This window comes from Anas acuta, chromosome 12, assembly GCF_963932015.1.
Source record: "Anas acuta chromosome 12, bAnaAcu1.1, whole genome shotgun sequence".
Lineage (NCBI taxonomy): Eukaryota > Metazoa > Chordata > Aves > Anseriformes > Anatidae > Anas > Anas acuta.
The window spans coordinates 20,470,559-20,492,943 of record NC_088990.1 but is presented as its reverse complement, the minus strand read 5'-3'; the positions used below and the strand labels follow the sequence as shown (position 1 = coordinate 20,492,943).

The 22,385-nt window shown below is 36.4% G+C and overlaps 1 protein-coding gene across 2 annotated transcripts; it reads right to left on the bottom strand.

Moving 5' to 3' along the window:
* Positions 1–328: 328 nt before the first annotated feature.
* On the bottom strand, positions 329–21,602 carry COPS2 (COP9 signalosome subunit 2). Of its 2 annotated transcripts, none has more exons than XM_068696002.1 (13): positions 21,445–21,602; positions 13,036–13,149; positions 11,952–12,029; positions 11,227–11,352; positions 9,784–9,894; positions 9,589–9,666; positions 8,512–8,686; positions 7,477–7,655; positions 7,265–7,317; positions 4,897–4,994; positions 2,921–3,003; positions 1,873–1,931; positions 329–1,088 (listed from the first exon to the last, which is right to left on the bottom strand). In XM_068696002.1, the coding sequence occupies exons 1-13, from the start codon at positions 21,496–21,498 to the stop codon at positions 944–946; spliced, it is 1,353 nt and encodes a 450-aa protein (XP_068552103.1). In that variant the 5' UTR covers positions 21,499–21,602; the 3' UTR covers positions 329–943. The 2 variants fall into 2 exon arrangements, with proteins under 2 accessions (XP_068552103.1, XP_068552104.1); XM_068696003.1 differs by having other exon boundaries at positions 9,784–9,873.
* Between the last annotated feature and the right edge of the window lie 783 nt (positions 21,603–22,385).

The following is a 22,385-nucleotide window of genomic DNA, read 5'->3' as shown; positions in this document are numbered from 1 at the left end:
TATTCTTAGAGTACCAGAATCAAAAATGAGCATATTCCTGAGAAATGCCAACTGTCCACCAACATCAACCAGACAGGACTAATAATTCACCATCTTACAAGATAAAAATCTTAGCCAGACTGCTAAATGTCAGCTTTTGAACTTTTTAGTATTTATATTTAACTACTTCAAGGAAAAAAAAATAAATGGCACGCATACCGAGGTTTAGACTTAAAATCTCCTTATTGTCCTTCATATATGAGGTGAGAATGAAGTAATCCCTATCTTCTTTTAAAAATAAAATAAAGTAAAAATCAAGTATAATGAAAGCACATCAAGAAATAAACTGTACAATTTCTGAACTGCACTGTTTATTTTGCTGCTTGAAACCTAAGTGACAGTATGCCACTATAATTATGGGGTTTCTTCTAAACCTTTACTACACTGCAGGTACAGAAATATATGGACACATTTTTGGAGAACTGACATTTTGCAAAATGCAGCAAACATTTCAATTTATACATGAGAAAAGGAAGTGTTCAATAGGGTATGCATTTCAAGTTATTGCAGGTTATTTCTGTGAGAGAATTTCTGCAGGTAAAACATGTTTAAATTTAACCAACAGTAACATGTCAGTGTTTTTAAAATCATGACAAAAATCTTCTCTCTGGTCATTAATTGCCCTTTGACAAATTACTAGGATGTTGTGTGTTTAGGGCAAGATGTCAACACAGCATAAATCCCGTGGCATTTTGGTTTTCTTCTGGAGATTAAAGCTGTTTTTTTTTTTCTTGGGATAAATGCAGCAGCAAAACACAAACCAGCTGATCAAAAAAGCACTTCTGCCGTAACTCCAATAATTTCAGGGCACACCAACCGACAGTAGTTTTGCCATTCCCAGTTCTTTTAAGGTTTACATCACTGCACTGTTGCCTTAAGTACATTTGTGAAAGCTTGTTTTCTGTTAGGCCAGCTTGCTGACTACAGCCTGGTTGAGAGAATTTAGTTGGTTGGTCCATTTATCTAACGCAGTATACCGTGCACCACCTCTCTTCTGATGATCCAGTTCTAGGAGCTGGTTGACTTGATCAATTCGGCCATGTATAGTGCTAAAAGGAAATGAATAAGTATCTATAAATCATTAATGCACATGAAAATAGGAGCAAACAATAATCAAGAGGTAAAATAAGAGGTCTTCTTACATAAGAGAGAGACACAGTGTCCATTTCAGAATTCAACTATCCCATGTAGTAATGCCTTTTATAGTTGTCAGCCCATTTAGAAACCAATTTAACTAATTCATTGCGCAATGCGTATCTTACTTGCCTAAGCCATGACCCACATATTAAGTCTGAAGCAATATGATGTAAACAGTTCTTCAATGACATGGCATCACAAATTATGGCGATTCATATACAAATAAATTAAAATTCGAACCCACATATGGATAGTATTTTCCTAGTAGATGTAACAAGCTACCTTCCAAAAAAAGATTTTACAAATTGTAGTTGAGCTTTTCCAGTCACGGAGAACAGACTACTAAAAAAAATTATCAGCTTGAAAGTATACTTGAAAATATAGATGGGTATAAGCAGCATTTACTAAGAATATATCATTTTCATAATCTCATTACAATTCAAGTAATTTCTTGTGTAATTTAAAATTATAGTAAAAAACATGCTACTCAATCTCTATATAATTAATTCTCTTGGCTCACATCTTACAAATATACTTTATTGCTTTATTGCCAAGCAAGTAATAGTCAAAATCATTACTTTTTGGTTTTAGAGTCAAACAATATTGTCATAAAGCAGAGAAATATTTTGTTGTTTATAATATTCTTTAATTATTTTAAAGTAACCAAAGATCAGTAAACAAGAAGAAGGTACATACTTATCCAATATGCACTGCACAAGCAAGCTTTCCACATCAGCTACATCTATGTTTAACTCCTAAAATAAAAAGAAATCTCATTGTGTTGGTATTCTGGTTTGCAACATTAAATCCTTCCAGTCTTTATTTTCTGATGTAGAATTTGTTTTGACGTATGTTTCTTAATGTTTGAAAGAATTAATTCAATAATGATCTGTCAAGCAGAAGTACTCCACCCAAAGTATATATGGCCAATGATCAAGAGAAAGTAACCTTTCAGATAAGGCTGAGGAGGCTAAAGCAACATTTTTGGAAGCTCCAGAAAACAGTCCCTTTGCTGACTGTATTTAAAACAAACGAACAAAAAAAGAAAAACACACCGCAAGATGAAATAAGGCAATAACCATCAGAAAAGAATTAGCCTGTGCTCAAAACCATTTAGAGAGCTAAATGGATCTTTTGCTCAAGTAAATTCTGGAAATGAAAAAGTTCTGAAAGGATATTATGCTATTACAAGTTAAACATAACTATCAGGTTTATTTCATATTTCATGAGATATTTTGGAATGCTGTGAATTTTTGCAAGAAAAATCAGACAAAGTCTGAGAAAAATCAGTCTCACAGGAGATGGAAACATACATCTATTATCATTTATTGCTTTTGCTCCTTCCAGATTAGAGAATGAAACCAGTAGTTCTAGTCTTATAGTCTTAAAATACAGACATCTGAAAATATCTTTTGAACACGAGATTAAAATTTGGATTTTTGTATCAATAGAATTTATTTTCACTTTTTATACTTTTCTTCAGAAAAGTCTTTTTGTACACCAAGTAGAATATGGTAATTGAGTTTTTAATAAATATGTCATAGTGCGTATTATAAAAAGCATTTGGAAGATGCCTTAAATTTACATTTTCACACTGCAAAGCTGCCAGGACTGCATCAGTACAATGTTACAGTTTAGATTATATTTTAGATGTTCTATTTCTGGAACCACTGTATTTATTTAAGAACTTTTATTCATAATTAATCATTTACTTAAGCAAATGTAAGGCTCCACTAATACATACCTTAGAAATAAAAGGAATATGTATTCTTGTGTAAGGCTTAATTAATTTTATAAGCACTTGTGTTCTGATGTTTCGCAAAAGCTCTGTAAAAAAAAGAAAAACAAAACTGTAAAAACAATGGCATTTAAGTAAGGGTGCAATACAGCTCCTTATAGAAAGATATCCTAAATACCAAGATCTTTTTAGGTCGTAGGTACTGTAAAATTTAGTGAGGTGGAGAAACACAACAAAATAGAGATCCTCTTTCTTTCAGGGACAGTATGGCAATACGCAACTCTGACGATGGATAGATAAAGCTGAAAATTGTTCAGAGAGCAATGTATTCCCTAGTAAAAACTTTAATGATTCAAATTAATTGCCTAAGTCATGAAGGTTACTACATGGTACGTCTGTCCCTCTAATTTATGGCTGTAACGCTTGCACTGTACTAAAGCAAAAAGAGGTATTCTTAAGGCTCTGAAATTTAAGCCTGCATGCATTTAACTTCATGAGAAGTATTAATACTGTAAGATAAAGGTCAGAGCCTAATGGCATAATTACAATGAGGAACAGAAGAAGAATGATAAAAACAGAGCCTTCATAAAGTGACTGATTTTGGTTAGGTATGGTATTGCAGCTATTGTTTTAGTAATTTTTACATTAAAATAATTTTGTATAAAATGAAAGCATGAATTACTGTTGTAAATTAATAGAAAAAAAGCTAGATCCACTTTTACCTAACCAGTTATGCAAGTACTGTTTATATAATGAAAAATAATACTGAAGACCAGATTATGCATCTCAATATAACCAAAGAGATTAAACAACAACACAAAGTATGTAAGCATCACAAACATAAACATGCACTATGTATCACTACAGACTGAAAAAGATGAGCGTCTTTTTTTTTCTTTTTTCCCTGCAGACCATTGTCATAGAAGGGGTGAAATTCAAGTTCCCTTGCTCTTTAATTCAACTGTCCTCCTTTTCTTGCTTTCCAGTTCTGTTATACTCCCTTCTTTAAGAATCCATCTCTCTAATCTTACTGAGTTTCCCTACAAGACTTTGAAGCTTACCAGCAGTTGACATGTAACAGCAGTAGAGGGATTATATTTAGTTTCCCCTGCTGTTTGCTGTGCTCTCTTTTACAAACAAGAAGCATAAGAAAACCAGGTCTCTGAATTTAACTCTTTTCGTGTAGCTATCCAGCCAACTGGATAGCTACACGAAACTATTGTGGAATTGCCAGATCAAGTCCTACTCTTGATGAAAACAGTAGTTGCTTGAAAAATGAACGCTGTATTCAAGTAGAGAGACTTTTACATTCTCTCTTACATACTTGTGTAAGATACTAGTACTTACCTAAGTGCTGGGGATAATTTTATTTTGTCATAGCAATGAAATGGATGGGCAGGTTTTAGTGTGTTCCCATTTTATTAAGTATAGGTATTATAAATCCAACCACTGTTTTCAACATATACATTAGAATTATGTAACAATACCTTCTAACGTATATATACATGTTTTGTTGCTACACATTTATTAATCCAACTTTCATTACATTGTCTACGTGTTATATCTTTCATCTGCAGCAGAAAATTTCCCTTATCAACTAGTGAACTTCTAACTGTTAAGACTGACACAGCCTTTACAACTAAGGGTTGCTGTCACTTAATTCTTTATAAATGAGGGTGGACACACCTCAAAATATTCAGTGCCTAAAACCACTGTAGATATTATCTTAGAATATCCTCTCTTGCTAGAAGTTTATTCATTATTCCTGCAATTCTTAACATTCCTCTGTATGCCTGTTGGCCATGACCAACTTGAAATTGGAAACAGCAAAGGAATTGTCCATAAGCAGTATGGACATAAGCAGTAATTGTCTGCAAGCAAAATAGCAGAATCACAAAGAATTGTCATTCCGCCAAAGAGAAAATAAAAAAAATAATCTTACCAAGCAGTGAAAAAAGGATTAAAATAGCCTGCAAAAATACCTTCAATGTGCTCCCTTATGAAGGGATCATCCATGATGTTGCTGTGATTTGTTTTTAGAATCTTCTCAAATTCAGCGATGTCGTTGTTCTGATAGGCACTTCAGAAAAATGGGAGACTGAATTACTGTCTTTAAAATTAAAACCAGACATAAGACTTCATTCTGCATCTTGTAAAAATCTATATTAAGTTATTTAGTGTTGGTGATAAATAACTATATTCAGAATCTGTGTAAAGAAAAGCTATTTCAAGTTGAGATGCCACAGAAATGACCTTTCTCCAGTTCCAATTTTTGGTAACATTTACAAAACTATAGTAAGAATATTGAGTTCTTCTGCAAGTGTGCTCTGTTTTCCAAATCCTTGTACAAAAAAAAAAATAATTAAAAATTAAAATAACCCTAAGCCCAGCCAGTTTTGGACAGTATAATTACTTCTATTTTGGCTTCATGAAGCCCTATTTTATGTAGAAAATAAGAGGTAAAAAGATTTCACGGGAGGTGTTGTTCTTTCTATAATGTCTTAATCTGAATTCTGAAAATACTGGAAGATGGAAGAAACGCCTGACTTCCAGGATTAACCATCGGTAATTTTGGCCTATTACTGCTTCGATTTTTATTAATAGTGTATTTTTAGTTTAATTGCTCAATTGTTATCTGAGAAAAGGTGACTAAACAAAGGTAGTTTAGACACCAGTTATTGTTCAGTAGTGGTACCTTGACATCATTTAATGCTAAGAGCTGTAACCACTGAAACAAAGCCATTTTCTTCAAATATAACAGTCTTAAAATTCCCATCTATTATCTTTTCTTAGAGGAATTGTCAGCTGTAATAGGGACTATCTACTCACCAATCAAACTTCCAGGCTTAGTTATACTAAGCTACTGGCTAACAGTATTTAACCTCAAAAGACGTACTGGTCAATACATGTTTTCAGGTTTTGCTTAATAGTAAGATAAAACACTTTAAAAGCAACATCTATTCTGCTGTTATGGTCCCTGTATATTTTCAATTGTACAAATTGGCCAAAAAAAAAAAAAGTAATCCCTGATTATCAGTTAAAGGGGAAAGAAAAAGACCAGTTAAGTTTAAGGCAGAACTTGAAGAATTTATAAACGTAGTCACATGAGTGTACAGCATTCTATCACATGAAACCATTAACTGTACTTCACAATTAAATACAATCTCAGTTAAGTATATGTTACTGTTTATTCCAGAAGTCTCTTTTATACCGTATGTAACACATTCAAGTTCCCAATGTAGAATATAAGAAGAATGAAAAACATAATTGGAATCTTTGTAATTGCTTTTATCTCCTGCATATTTCTTCTCTGCACCACTTTAATTGTATTATTAACTTTAAAGCAGCAGTTATACTCAAATGTCAAGATAAAAGTTATAAATTAGGAAATATGAATAAAATCAGATTGGGTAAGGCCACCTCGAGTTCCTTATGCCTCAAATTCACAGGAAACTATAAAAGTGAAATAGACAAGCCTGAAGTGGAAATATTCCCTTAATGATGAATAAACAATTTGGCAGTTTATTATGTCAATAATTAATAAACTTTCAAAAATCATTTGTACGCATACAATGGTGCAGCACCATTGTATATCACATATCACAGCAAGGTTCATTCCAACCTGAGATTGACCGTGTATTTTAAAATGCAAGCACATGTTACTTCTTATACAATGAAAAGGTATGAAGTTCTCCTATTTTTTTTTTTTTTTTTAACTTGATAAAGCAAAGGTGGGTAGAGTGGATGGAACAGGTTAGCTTCACAGCACGATATAGAAAGACTACCTCAGTTCAATTTATTTCGTCTGATGATCTTAATACCCTAAAAGTCCTCACTTCACAGTTGCCTCAAAGAGGTAATGAAACATTCTTTTGATATTTATGTGTATTTGAAGGATGCTGGAGAACACCTTAGAAATTAATTTCATATGCCTAAATTATGAACCCCCTTTAATAATTGTGAAATATCCGTGCATTCAATTATTCTATTATCTTTAGTATGAGCTATCAATCACTTCAGTTTCTCTTATCTAATCAACCAAAGCTGAAAGTGCAGTTGCAGTATTAGGTAACGCAACTATCTTTAAGGAAAAAAATGAGTTTTGTGATTGCACAAGAAACTCATCATAGTAGAGGATAACAGCCTGTTTCTGGTACAGTACAGATACTTTGATATGTCATGGTAAATAAAAAAACAACTAATCCACAAATATTTTCCCCATATTTATACATAAAAAAAAAGTGTTTATTGTGCAGAGAAGACCACCTCTAAAAATATTCCATTCCCGGTGTGGACACTAGAGTTCTCTCCCCCCCAGCCTCGCCCCCCACCCCCAAATAAAAATCTTACCTTACTAAATTCGTCATTGCTAGAATCTCTGGATCATTTTTGTATGGTTTAGCCTACAAAGAATAGAAAGCGTGATACAATGTTCAGATTTAAAATATTTTTTTCTGTTGTCATATTTAGAGTAACATCCCTATCAACTCAGCAAAGACAAAAAAAAAAGGACAAAAATAGGACAATATGTCTAATTGACTTAATCATATCTCTAAAAGTACCTCCTGAGAATCAAACGGATTTATTCCAGATTTCATCAGCATGTTTGCTAAGACCAAATATTTTAAGCAAGTGGTTCTTCTGGGGCTCCCTGATTCATCATAATTCTTGAATGCTTCAAAAAAATCAGTATGTGCCTTTTCAAACTCTCCTTCTCTTAAGTGCATTTTGCCTCCACATTCTGAAAAGAAAACACAGATGAAGAGAAAAAGAACATTGCGTGCTTGTTGCTGACTACAATAATTGTACTAAAAAGTTCCATGCTACTTCTAAATAGATCACTGAAATATTTTTGGGAGTCTTTTCATTCTCTAAAATTACTAGGAAAAAAAAAACACTAGGGCCTTCACATACAGCATTGCCATTTCAACAAACCTTTTCCAAAGAAGAAAAAAAAATAAAGCCCAACCCACACTATAAATGTAAAAGAACACTAATCCTCACAGCCAGTAATTATTTTAACCTTATGTTAAAATACTGTAAAAAAAATAAAATAATGGAATCTACCTTGATTTTAAGGGCAACGTACTTCCTATATTTATGGAATTTTCCCAAAATATTAACAAAATTATACATAAAAATTGAGAAACGCTCTTCATTTCCTTTTATTTTTGAAGCGCACCAACTACTTCAAGTACCTATACCAGAGTAAGATGATGGCACACATTTACAAAAGGGGACTACAGAAATAGCAGTCCCTTCCACAAGCAGCCTGTCAAGCCTTGTGCATTTATCCTTTGGTGCCTGCCATGGAGTCAAACAGCTCAGGTCTTCCCCACGTTCTCTGTTGCTTCTCTCCTGCACTATATGTAGCCAACTGTTCTGTCTGGCTGAGCAGTGTATCTGGTACTTGGGCACCAGAGCAGCAACAATCCCATAGTCTCAGCATTTGTAGTCCCTTATTCCCATAGGGTTTGTCTGCCTATGAACCTACAAGATCCTCTGTCTTTCTAGTTGAAACTGAAAAAAACATTAATTATCGGATTTTCATTAAGCTAATTACAACAAATTAAATGAAAGATACAAGATTAACTTGCCTCTGATAACTCCCATGATCAGCGGATGAGGAATGGCTGACTTGATGTGCAATGACTGTTCATATAGTGCTTTAAGTTTTTTGTTATTTTTCTGTGCTGTATACATTTGAATTTCCAAAGCATAGATTTCCAATAGTTGAGTACCTTTTTTTAGATCATCTTCCCCATCATCAGTCTAGGATAGATTAAGTAATAAATACTGTGAAATTTTAAGAGAACAGTGATTTCAGTTTTACACTGACAGAAAACTCATTACCAAATACTCTCACTAATTTCCTATCAAAAATAAGGATTTGCCTGAAAACTTTAAATTTTGATATAAATATAAAACACAAAACATAATACTCCAGCCACTTGCAGTAGGCCAAATTCTCAAGCCCTTTCTTTAATAAAGTCAGTATTTTTGTTTAATTGTTTGTCTTAAAACAACTTTAAGAACTTTGTTCTTTATTCTCTTCCACTCTCCTTAAAACAAAACACCAAAAAAAACCCACACTCTCTCAAGTATACAAACAAAATGACTTATACAGACAAACCTATATATATTTTATATATAGTGTGTGTGTATGCGTGTGTGTGTGATACATACAACTATTCTACTGCCTATGACAGAAACAATTCCCAGTTATTTTTAATCCTTTTTCCATGCTGGAGGAAAAAATGGGGGCACAAACAGGCACAGGGCACAGCAGGCTGCACAGCTATTTTTTTCCCTTCCACCTTGGAAAATAATAACTGTAGCTCCAGTTTGCAGTAACGCTCGTTTGGAATCTTTGCTATATTTTAAACTAAACATCTACAATTTTAGATTATTTGTATGTGCTTATCCTTTCCGTACATGGCCAAGATGAAACTTAATCAATAGTTATGAATTATTTTTTAAAGTCATCCTTAAGTAAGGAATAAAACATTTTTCAAATCACATTGCATTGATGTTAACAAACAGAAAAATAAAGCAAGTATAACATTTCTTTCCTCTGTACTAAAAAAGCTCAACAACATGCCTCAAAGGCCAACAACTGATATAACAAAATCAATGCTGTTTACAAAGCTACAGTGATTAGAGTATAAAGGTACCTGGCATGACTGATGCAGCTGGCGCAAAATCTTTTGTAACTTTCCATATTCTTCTCGTTCTAAATATAATTTGCCAAGCTGTAATAAAAAAAAAAAGTTCAAGTACTAAGGTCTACTAAGATTTCATAATTATCGTTTATTAAATTTAGCTGAAGATGTCGCAAAGCAAAGCAAAAAATGAGTTATATATTTTACCTTTGTATTTGTCTTAAACCACAATCTATCGTTCTTAGCATCTTTCAGAGCTTCAAGTGTTGTTTCATAAAATTCCTGAAGCAAATCCATCTGACATAAAAAATCAGAATTCTATAATTGTAAACAGCAAATTTGTACCTGTTAATAATGTCAATCTGAACAAACTAAATGTGCATGCTTGAACTTCAAAACAAGAAAGGTATCTGCATTTTATTAAAATGTAAAAAGAGCATAAGTAACAACACTAAGAAAATTTCCTTTCCTTATATTAAATAGATATTAAAAAGCATTCACATTTTAAGATTTGCAATCATCCTTCATGCTACTTCAAAATGAAAGCTACCTTACAGAAGCCAGTCTTACATAATAAAATTCTTACATTGTGTAACTAAAGACAAACATTAATGGGCATTGCTGCTACTTAAAAAAAAAAAAAAAGAAAAAAAAAAGAAAAATAGTAATCTACATATCATATAGAAAATAGATTTATGAAGAGAAATAGACGAAGATGCCTTTTGCATTCTAAGCTACCAACACCATGTGAAAGAAAGCTCTCAGCACATCAAACTATTTCTTTGCTTAAAATACAATATCCAAAATGGAAATCTAACTGCTGAATGCAACCTTTAACAAAGGTTCTTGCAGAGAATTCAGTAGTATTGTTTCTGGCCACTATTCTTTTTTTTGGAATAGCACATCTGCAGGTATGAATGAATTTGAATTGAAGTTCCCTCCAAGTCTGGTTCCAAGTGCATTCACACAAAAAACTCTGTCAACAACGTACAGCCCAAGTCAATCCTTTAGACCTTAAAAGTAAACCATCCTTCATCTATTCAACTTCCATTTCTTTTAAGTGGCAGGACAGGAAGGACTGGGATAATGACAAAGGAATCATCCCTAAAGACCAATGATCTTCTATATGCAGGTACTACTTCAAAGTAGTAATTTATGTAAGTTTTCTGTAAATCTGCACATGGCACTAAAGTAAAGGAGCTGGAATGTCTCTCTATAAACATGTACCTAGCTTGAATAGCACACTCAAAAGAAAATATTTAACACCAACACCTCACTGCAAAATTTTTCATGTTTTTTCCCCCCCAAAAGTATTGTTTAATTGCAAGTTATATTTGAAAAGCCACTTAGTGTGTAGCTACAATGCTAAAAAAATATTTACTTTACTTATTAGCATCACAATTCCAGATAAAAACTGCCAAAAAATAATTCAGCCCTCTTGAACCAAAAGATTAATTTTTAAAAAGTTACGTATATTCATAGAAACCATTAGATGTGGGAAATACAGTTAAAATACGATGAAAAATTAATGTTGTGAACACTCTCTAATAAGGTCAAAAAACAAGCAAACATGACCACCATATATACAAATAAGTCCACGATTAAGAATGCAAAAAGGAAAACCACCAATGGACGAACTGATGATCTAACCTGCTTGGAAGTAGAGATATAATCAAGAATAGAATTGATGGATTTTTCAGAGTAATTCCTTGTAACTGCACTCCGTATGTAGGTCAATAGCTGTTTATATCTGTTCATCATTTCAGGAAAGTTAGTCTATAAAGAAAAACAAAACTGTTATATTTTTGTCTTAATGATTAAAAAATGAGTTACATCTTGGAACACACACAGAAAACGAAGCATAACAGAAAGGCTAGGCAGTAATGGTTGCTGCAAGGAACTTTTACATCAGCACTTTATTCATAAGCAGCAGAATCAGGATTAACTTAAGCAAGACTCTATAGAATAGATATTTAAAATATTTATCATTATTAAAAAAATAGAAATGGCTATAAAACCTTTTGGAATGGTCACATACGTAGCATAAAAGTACTTTCACTTATTTGTTCTGGGGAAGTACGCATATATAGAAACGTTCAAGTTTTCAATGGTGTGCTACCTGACGATAGCACAGGCTGAGTGTCAGACACTCAGAGTCTCAGCTGACTACAGCAGGTATTTTGCATCCATTTTGCCTTGGACTTGCAACCACCACAAAATCTCTCTGCCATGCCTGTAGTAGCCATTAAAGTATGTGAATGACAAGTTCTGGCAGATTTAGATGTCATAGCCATAAATTTGAACAATAAATTAAGACCTCTGGATGAGATCTGTATTTAAACCATTTCTTCTCACGTGACAGCGGAAATTCTTACCAATTTAAAGTTTATTTTAATCATCTGTTTCAGAGCTTTGAATCCCCATTCTCCTTTTTCACCTTCAAGCTCCAAAACCTGAAATAGAAACAGTCTTTTTTAAACAGTCTTTATAAAAATTTCATAAAAAGAAATGTTTTACTCTGCCATGTTCTTCAGTTCCACTCTCCCCTAATATTATTGAGGAAGTTAGAGGGGGATAGGTATCTTATTATTTTTCATACCTTAGGTGATGTAGGGATGGTGATTTGTTATTAATAGTTTTTTTGTTGTTGTTGTTATCTAACATCAAACACTAAAAACTTTAGCACCATTCCATGAATATATATGCATGAAAAAGTTTTAACACCACCCAAAAATGACTCAAACAACTCCCCAACTGAATTATTCAAAGAATGAACACTTCTGAATTGCTATACTTTCTTTACATATCAGGAAGACTTATAGGCTGCAGTCTTCAATAATATCATAGTCAAGTCAAGTTTTGTAAGTTTTTTTTTCGTTTTGAAATCATGTATATAAATACTGCTACGCACTATAAATAAGCCAAAAGATGCAGAATTCTACTTTTTTCCTTAAAAAGTTATAGCTAACGTATTGATGTCTTGTGATGGTGTTTGCACATTACAAATTTAATACTGACGTGAAGGAAAGAAACAGTCATTCAGTATTTACTCATTTAAAGTTTTGAATTCATATAGCAACCCAAACACTATGTAAAACACTGAGGAAAATGCCACTTTATTTTAAAACACAAATTGATCTAGTTTCTATAGTTGCCACATGAAAACACACTTAGGACTAATTAACCTAGTCACTTTATAAAAATTAAAAACTCAGTTCTGTAAAAAATAGGACTAGCCTATTGTCCTACTTATGCTCCCTAAGCATGATCCTGAAAGGCAGTCAGCTAGGAATCCAAGTAGTCCATTGATAAACTTAGCACATTAGCAAGTTAAAATATAAACATTACTCTTACAATTAAATATCTCAAATCATAAGCAAATATTTAAAAATATGTATTGAATATACTTGCAGTCTACAGAATCAATATAAAAATAAGAGATAATATAAAGAAAAAAACCTTCTGAAAACTGCTTAGTGCTGCTTTTGGATCATCCTCCTTCAAAGCTTTGGAATTGTAGTATTGATTTTCCAGATCCACATTGGGTTCAGAGTTACTGTCTTCAGAATATTCCTACATAAAAGACAGGAAAAACAAAACAAAACAAAACAAAAACATTATAAAACAGGAAGAAAATAAGGTTTGGAACATCTAATATTTCACTGAAAATAGGTAAACTGTAGTAAGATACATGACACGGAAAGCCTGTATACTAAAATCTTGAGTTTCAAAGCAGGTATCAGGTACGTACTCCTGAGATGATTCTCTCTCCTCCATCTCCAGGCCTGCCTTGCCATCCACCACCACCTGCCTGTCAACACATTTGTTTCTGAACTAATGAACTGACTGCCTTTCTGACAAGTACAGTCTGTATTATTAAAATTCAGCCAATTTTGCTGCATAAGGACAGATGCCTAATAGTACGTGCCATTTCTGTACGAGAGAAGCAAACACGAAGGCCACTAGTCTCCTACAAGGTGCTCTGTTACATGACCTTTGCTACCCACAGCGAAGACACTGGCTGAGCTGCCAAACAAGTAATGATTCAGCAGCGGAGGGTATAACAGGCCTCCACGAATGTCTCATCTGCCTTTTTACATCCTAAAGATCCATACTCATCTGAGGAAATACGAACAGTAACACCAGCTGTTTCTTTGCTGAGCAGCAGAAACTGATTGGGAAAAATGCTAATACTTCCAGTGGGGGCTGGGGGCACTGGCACAACAGTTTAATCAATTACCCCTCACATACACTACCACCGAATAAACTAAAGAACTTAACTTCTACCATTCCTTTATTTTTATTTTTTAGTACCCTGGGGCTTTTCTGATGAAAAAACCCAAGCCAACAAGCAATTATTCTATCTTTCTATGTTGAAGGACTATTGCTGTGTGTCAATTACAGACCGCTAACAAAGTCAAATCTCAGGTAAGCCTCAGAATTATTACACGAATCAAAAATATTTCACAACACTGCATTTTTAAGCCAACTTCTGTCAACGGAGTGCTCAGCTATTAGGAGATGATCTGTTTAACAGAATCTGTTTAAACGTCCAAAGTTACTGTCATTGCAGTAATTTTCCCTTTTAACAACAGAAACAATATTCAGGTGCCTTTCTTTAAGTTGCCATTTCTTCTTTGCCTGTACTTCTTCAGCTACACACACCTGTTCCTTCATTCACCCATATATTGCCAACTCCTTCTTCAAAGCCACAGTAGAAGTTTTAAATTAGCTCTTTAGTCTTCTGAAATTCTAATGGAAAAATTAATTCTGCAAACTCACGGTTGGCCCAAATTTTAAGAAACATGGTCCTTGAGCCACTGATCCAACCTTCAGAACACATTGCTCACATTTCCACTCATTACATGTGGACAAGGTACTCACGTATGCGTTTATTTGTACTCGCAAACCACTCTAGTCTGGAAAGCATAGGGAGGGCCACAAGCCTGTTTTCTGCATTCCCATACTTAATATGGAGAACTCCAAAGAAAACAGCAAGCAACTATCTGTTTTCACCGGGGAGACTTTCCTTGTGGTTTGCTTATTTTCCCTACTGATCCAGCACTGATGGAGCAATGCAACACCTACAGGGTGTCGACAGCTGGAAGCCTACGGGGCACCTCAGGAAGGCAGCCACTTCCAAAGCTTAAGCAACCTTGCATTTAAGGTACCTGAGGTCAGTTGATGCCTTGTTTATTTTGTATTGTTGAAGATTAGCATATTTTTGGTAGAAGTATCTATTTTTAAAGAGAAAAGGTAGGCAAACTAAATTAATTCCTTTTAGGAAGCAATGGGCTCTGTGAGGCTGAAGCCAGAAATATCTCATTTTCATCTTGGCTCTGGCAGTGATGCTGGATGTGGACTCCTGCAGGAAGCTCTTTTTCAGATCATTTCTCTTAATGCTACTTAAATATTCATAAAGCTGTTTTCATACTAATATTAATGCATAATAAAGAATAAGTGTAAGTTTATAGATTATTTTTTCCTAATGGAATCACTTTGAAATTCATCAAAGGAAGCGTTTTATATCCTTGTAGCTACGTTTTTCTTTCAGTTGGTGCCTATTTGCCTCACATCAGTTTTAGGATGTTGATAGTGACTCAAAGCTGTAAGGGAGATAGGCCTTTCCTATCTTTGGAAACGTGCTTTTCTTAATGACACATGTTCCTAAAAACAGAGGTCAGAGACCCCGGACTGGAATCATTTGCAATTTAAAAGAGAATTCACACTGGAGTTCCTGCTGGAAGCAATGCTTGCTCCTGAAATGCTTGCTACTGAAAAGTGTGAAGCTGTCTCCTCAAAGTTCAAACTAAGAAAAAGATGTATTTCCTTCCTACTACTGAAAACAGAAAAGTTCTTTAAACAATAAATTCAGATCCTGAACACCTAACATTTCCTCTTCATTACTGTTGACTGCCCTGCCCCCTGCCCGAACAATTTCCCCAACTCAACATCTTGCACCTAGAAAGTTTGTTTCCCCAGCAAATGCAGTACCAAAATAGAAGTGCACAAGACTCTGTGTTGAATAGCTAGATATAACTCTAAAAATCTCAACTATACCACCTAGATCTAGCATTCTGCATAGTGAAAAATACTCATAATTAGAACTTACAGGCAGAAAAGCACCTGTGTGCTACATCTTAGCTGCACAAGTCCTGGGCGATGGCTCACCCTGCTGGGTTAAGAGAACAGTCCCACCAACACAGGGACACAACGCTAGAGAAATTGCATAAAGCTCTTGAAGCATGGCACCTCTCCTCACAGACAGAGGTACATCAACTCAGAGACTGTAACACTCCATCAGCCACATTTAACAGCAGATTGTGGCATTCCAGAACAGAGTGGCACACTAACCTGATAAAGTGAAAATCAAAGAAAGCAGTATTTTGTGAAAACCACCTTTGACTAGCTGTTAATTCTCCTCTCCTGCCTACAGCACTTCCCTGAATTCTGTATTACATGTGGAGCAATAACCTGAACTTTTGTTTTCTATATGTTGTTCAGCAAGCAAACTACTTTGCAAATCTTTTTTCAATAAAAAGGGAAAGTAGCTATGCAGAGGATATGCTCCTCACAAAAGACACAATACAAAGAGTTCTATTTCTGTAGAAATTAATCCTCTAAGTATTGTTAACAACAAAGCCCTTATTACCGTCATTTTCAATTGCTGTTAATTTTACCAAATTTCAACCATTGGGATGACTCAAAGCATTCTTTTTTGTGAAGTTCAATTGTTTCTGAGAACAAGTCTGGTAAAAATTTGATTTTACTTCAACTAACTTTGTTTCATAACCATTGCATTTAGGAGGTCTAACTCTAGGATTTGGAGCAAGGACCTGATATTTTGCAAGAGCACTAGTGATGTGGGTTTGGTTTGTTGTTGTTGTTTTTTTTTTTTCCCCAAACACAAAAATGCCAAAATGAGGCCAACTGAAAAAACTCTGAAAACAACTGCTCAGTACATTAATCTATTAGCTTGCCAGCTAAATTTTGTGAACGTTTCATCTAAAACGAACATGCACTATTTTCACACAGCTCACGGGCACTGTCCCCAGCAGTGACCAACCAAACACACAGGCCCCAAGCCCCAGGCCAGAAAGCAAATAACAGTTTCTGTGTGCATTTACCACTGGTATCCAGGCAGATGAATAAAAAGAAAGCAACCACACCGCAGTGCAAAAAAAGGAGGAAAAAAACCCGAGACAAACCATGAGGGTAAAAACAACAGTGATTTGTGTGACAAGCCTGCAACTACTCAGCCACATGTTGGTAGTCCTGGTTTTTGTTTCCATGTTCTGAACTTCAGTACTCTTCTGCTCCTATCTGCTACCTCTGCAAGCCATCTAGTGCCTGCTGGCTCACACTAGGGCTCGTAACAGCCTGTTACTGACACCAGGAATAATTAGTCTGCGAAGCCAGAGATTCGCAGTGGGGCCAGTGCAGTTCCACAGAAAGGCAGCATTCTGCCTTTGTGTTATTGTCTCAAGCAGAAGTTGGAAGATGCAGAGAAATGAGACAGAAGACTGCAGAAAGGAAAAAAAAAAAAAAGGTATTATGACATGTAAACTGTATCAGAAAAAAGTGCCTTTTCTTCCCATCGCTATCATACAGCTCTCCTATAGTTCTGGGCATCCTAAGAGTCCATGTTGGGGTAACTAACATCTAATTTACTTAATTTTAACACCGAGCTGCGTATCAGATCCTAGGGAGCTCTGTTCTGAACAGAGTGATAAATACTATCTCTCTCTAAAATAATTCCAGTAACAATAATCAAAACTTACATCAAACCTATCCATGTTCAGTTTGAAAGAATGTACTAATTATTCTCATGCTTTTTGCCTCGATACTTCCTTTTGAGACATTATTGTAATGAGGAAAATAAGCCCCAACTTTATTAATTCTGTGTTTGTGGATGAGTCCAAAGAGAATTGCATAAAATAAAGTACCAGGACACACACATTGAATCCATATAAAATATGAAATGGTAATGAATTCAGAGAACTGTGTATCCCATGTCCTCTGTAAAGCACACTGAATGTTTTTTCAGTCACATACTAATGTAATTAAATATAACAAAGAAACAGAAGAGCATAAACTGGATTTGCCTGATTTGGTATTTCCCCAGCAAATTATGAATTATTTATATATATACATAATATATAATTATGAATGCTCAGTTTTGCCACCTTACCACTCTCTTGCTTGCAATATATATTTACACATATTTAAGAAAAATAATGGCAATACTGAAATGTAAAGCCCTGGAAGAGGTAACTATCTGCATGAAATTTCAATTGTATCTATTATAAATGCATCGATATAAAGTAGGAAAATTTCCTTTCTTTACTGATGAGACTGCTTATCAAGTCTGAGAGCATACAGAAATTCTTTCTGAAATGGAGTATGTTTCTCAGGGTTGGAAAGAAACAGTGAACCAATTTTGCCTTTCTGATAGCTTGAAACAAAAAGCATGACCACGTACTTCTTAATATTGATACAACATGAAAAGGGAACCCCGCAGTAATTTGAAAGCATGTTGCCCGTATTTGAACCATGCTGATTCTCATGAACCTGTGGCAATGTCACTTTTGCTCTTGAAAAGTGAAGTCTTCATGCGAATTGTACAAAGCTCTTCTCCTGAAGTCACTAAGATAATACAACTACATAACAGACAAGTTGTTCAGCAAACAGTATTTGTCTACCTTCCCCCAGATTAATTTTGAAGTTGAATAATAAGCATAATAATAAGCATAATAAGACATCTCATTAAGAATGCCACAGACAAATTCATTACGTATCTAAAACAAAAACAAATCAAAACAAAGAAGTCAAGGGATTACAATAACTGTCAATGTGCTAACATTTTGCTTGCAAGGATCAATTTCTGGAGAAAGGCTGAGTTTAGTCTCAAAGACAATTCTAAACACGGTTCTCTGTCTGAGAATGAAAACAAAAATGGTAGTTAAAATGGTCATTCCCTCTCCACCCTCAAGCTGAAACAAGTAAAAAGAACCGGGGCTGAAATCAGCATGTACCTAACAGCATCAAACTGGAAATTAAAATTCAGCGGCTTTCATAATGACCAGTAAACATTATTCTGTTTACTGAAGCATAAAGTGCAATAACCCGTGTTATAATCAAAGCTGTCAGTATATATTATTAGTAACTTGTGAGCTAGGTTCATCCACCCATAAAAATAAATGGTTTTTGTTGCTGATAGAAAGATCTCCAACAGATAGTTAACTTCTGTATGAGTGGCTAAGGTCATTCATTTATGTGAAAAACCTTGCCTTCTATCTCAGTGAACAACTAAGCTGAAGCAGTAAACTCTGGTCTGTGTAACAGGCAGTGTAGTAGCTCCTCCGGTTATAAAAAAAATCCAAGATGATGAAGCTGGGAAAGAGTCGGGCCTTCAGAACATCAGCTGAGTTTCAGTTCAAATGCAAAACATTTGCATACTAAACATAACTGACTGATTGTACTCAATGGGAAGGTCAAAAGCACACTTAAAGAGGCACAGCCATAACCACCTTAAGTAAAAACTAACAAAAACTTAGGACTTTTTTTCCCCACTACTATTTTTATGCTAGCAGTTACCCTAGGACACTTGAATGTACTCTATCCTGACAAAATAGCTATCTATTTCTGCATCCATTAGTGCATTGTGCAATTCCTGCCACTCTTCCTATTTGTGACAAAAGATTTACCAACGCTCAGGTATGCTCTTTGTTTTCAGTTCTGTACTTGTCTGAGTATTGTCTTGTACTCAGTTCTTCATTCCACATCCTTCTGCAGCTGCTTTTACACTGAACTTGAGAACCAACCATCCCCTTATAGTCTTCTGTTAATGTAATTAGATTTATATCTACATGAAAGGAAGAAATCGGGCCCTGTCTCCGGAAGAGGTTTATTTAACTATTTTCCAAAACAATTTTGTTGAACACTTCAATTACAGTCTAAAGTACATCTGAAAACATCATACAATCATGGTTTGCTATTGCAAGAATGTAGAAACTAGTTCTGCTATCTTTATTCTTAAATTGTTTCTTTCCTTGATCTATTATAAATCAAACTAAACAAAAAAAAAAAATCTGTTTTATTTACCAATGGAGTGTAAGTATTCTTTGATGGTTTACCTGGATGAGGTTTACATACTGAAAAGAAGAAATGAACATGCTCCTAACAAGAGGTATTTTTAAATTTGGGAAGGTCTGGGCTAGAGGCAATAAATGACGATAAAAATGTTCCATGAGAGTTAGCTGCAGTCATGTGCCCTAAGCAAGAAGTTTCAGGAAGGTTTTTCCAATAACGGAGTAAACACTTAACACAGGAAAAAGAAAAAGCATCACACCAGCAATTATTCTTGGTGAAAGTTGACTGAATGTATTTTGAGCATGGAGTTGCACTGACTTATTCAAATTTATATATGCATTTAAATATTGAAAAATGTAATTCCAATGATTTCTCTGTATGTCCAGTTCTCACAACATGCATATTCAACATGAATTCTGCTGTTTAGTATTACTTTGACTGTATCACATGGAAAAAAAACAACACGGTATTTTATACCAGTATGTGGATTTAAGTGTTAATACAAATGAATGGAAACTGATGTTGGATTAAACTGACACAAAATATGTTTAATGGTCTCAGGGTACTTCCTTCAGGAAGCTCGTTTATAAAAATCTGTGGATTCATTCAGGGAGTTAAGTAGATCATTGGGAGCGTTATGTCAAGACTAATCCTGGAATACTGACACAGGTAGATGACAATGCCTGTCAACCAAGCACTCTCATCTGAACTTGAAACTCAAAAACAAAACCAGACTTTTTCCTTTTCTGTGTTCAGTGTCATCCAGCCATTCTGGGCTGTTCATAATAAAAAACTGACCAGGATGTATTTCAAATGAAATCAGGTGAGTCTTTTAAATAAATTTGTAAGTAACACTGGTCATTGAAAATTCATTACAAGACAAGCCTTCCATAAGCAAGCAGCTGGGGTTTTCAGTGAGAGTGCAGCACTGTGAGTACAAGCTCAAGTGAAAAAGATGAAATAGACTCTTAATCCTCAACTATATGGAGTTTTTAAGAAATGTGTCAGTTCTAAGAACTTACGCAAAGTTCAGAAAAACAAAACCAACAGACTCTCAAACCCCAATATATGATCATGGCAACGGGATTATAACTGAACAGAGAGCACAGCAAAGATTTTTTGTTTCAGAGGACAACTATTTCGTTTATTAACCCACCTTGAAATCACTTTGGTAATTGTAAAAAAAAAAAAAAAAATAACAGAAAACTTTAGTAATTAAAAAGAGACTTGTTACATCCAATTTCATTATGTTCTCCAATTTTCCTGGACTAATTGCTCTGTCTGCTGCTAACTGTAAGCAGCACTCACGTTTTATTTTTACCTGCACGAGCTCAGAGCAAAACCTGATGTGAAACACAAGTAGACGCGCCACAGAAACCCCGAGCCCCGCAGCGCGGGTACCACAAGAGCAAAACCCTCGCTACCCCCCCAAGCCCCACAGGCTGAGCACGAGGACCGCGCTGCCGGGCCGCGGCCCCTCGCTCCCCGCTCCCTTCCCCGCGCTTCCCCTCGGTTTGCCGCCGACGCCCGCGGGGGGGGGGGGGCGAGAAGGGCCCGGGGCCGGCCGGGCCCGACACCGGCCCCGCTCCGTTCGTCCGGGGCCAGGCGGCGGGAGCCCGGCGGGGCCTGCTCCGAGCGCAGCGCCCGCCCCCGGCAGCCGCGGGGCGGAGGAGGGCGCCCGGCGGCCCGGGGGGGGGCCGGCCCGGGGGGGGGCCGGCCCGGCGCTGCGGCCGGCGCCGCGCCCCCCGCAGGCCGCCGCGGAGCCCCGCGCCCTACCAGGTCGTAGTCCTCCTCGTCGTCGCACATGAAATCATCCTCCATGTCAGACATCTTGGCCGCAGGAGGGGCGGCGGGAGCCGGCGCAGGGAGGAGACGCCGGGGCCGGCCCCTTCTCCCACAACGCCGCGCGGCGCAGGAACGGCGCGGCCCCGGAACCCGCCGCCGCCCGCGCGCGGGGAGCACGGAGCCCGAGCGGCGCGGCACCGCCGCCGGCTTTCTGCCCCTCCCCCGCCACCGGCCCTTAGCAACCGGGGCTGGGACCCGTGCCGCTTCGTGTCCCCGACAGGAAATTGCAAAAGGCCGGGCGCTGTGCTGCCGCAGCCCTCTAGGCCTTAGCGCGTCGTCCTGCCGCGTTCAGTGCCTCAGCACTTTCTGTGCACTACCATTACCGTACCCACGTCTCACCCAACCACCCGTCCTAACTGGGTTTTACCTGTGAAAAGCACAGGCTCCGCTAGGTGTGGAGTCAAGGGCTTTCTGACGACTTACACAGTAATCGCCGCTGCCTTCAGCTGAAAGAGTTATATATGGAGTGGTAATTCGTGTCGAGAAAATGGTTGATATTAATAAAGAAGGGGGAGATTTGGGAGTGTGGCCATGGGGGTTGGAAAGCCCCGTGGTTGAGATAACATTAGACTCTTAACGATGAGGCCATCAGGAATATAAAAGAGTTTAGAGGGAACAAAGAAGGGTGATTCAGGAGACTCCATGCAGTCTCCGGTTTCTTGTTCCCCAGCTGGTTCTCTTGTTCTCCAGCCGTTAAGGCATGGATGTTTCTGGGTGTTTGCTGCTGTTGTTACATTCAAAGTTGTTTGACCAATGAAAAGTTGTTTGGAAAAGGACTGCTGTGGAGAGAAGGGTATAAGAGGGGAGCCTGCCCTCAAGATAAAAAAAAAAAAAAAGAAAAAGAAAAAGGTAACACGATGAAGTTACATCAA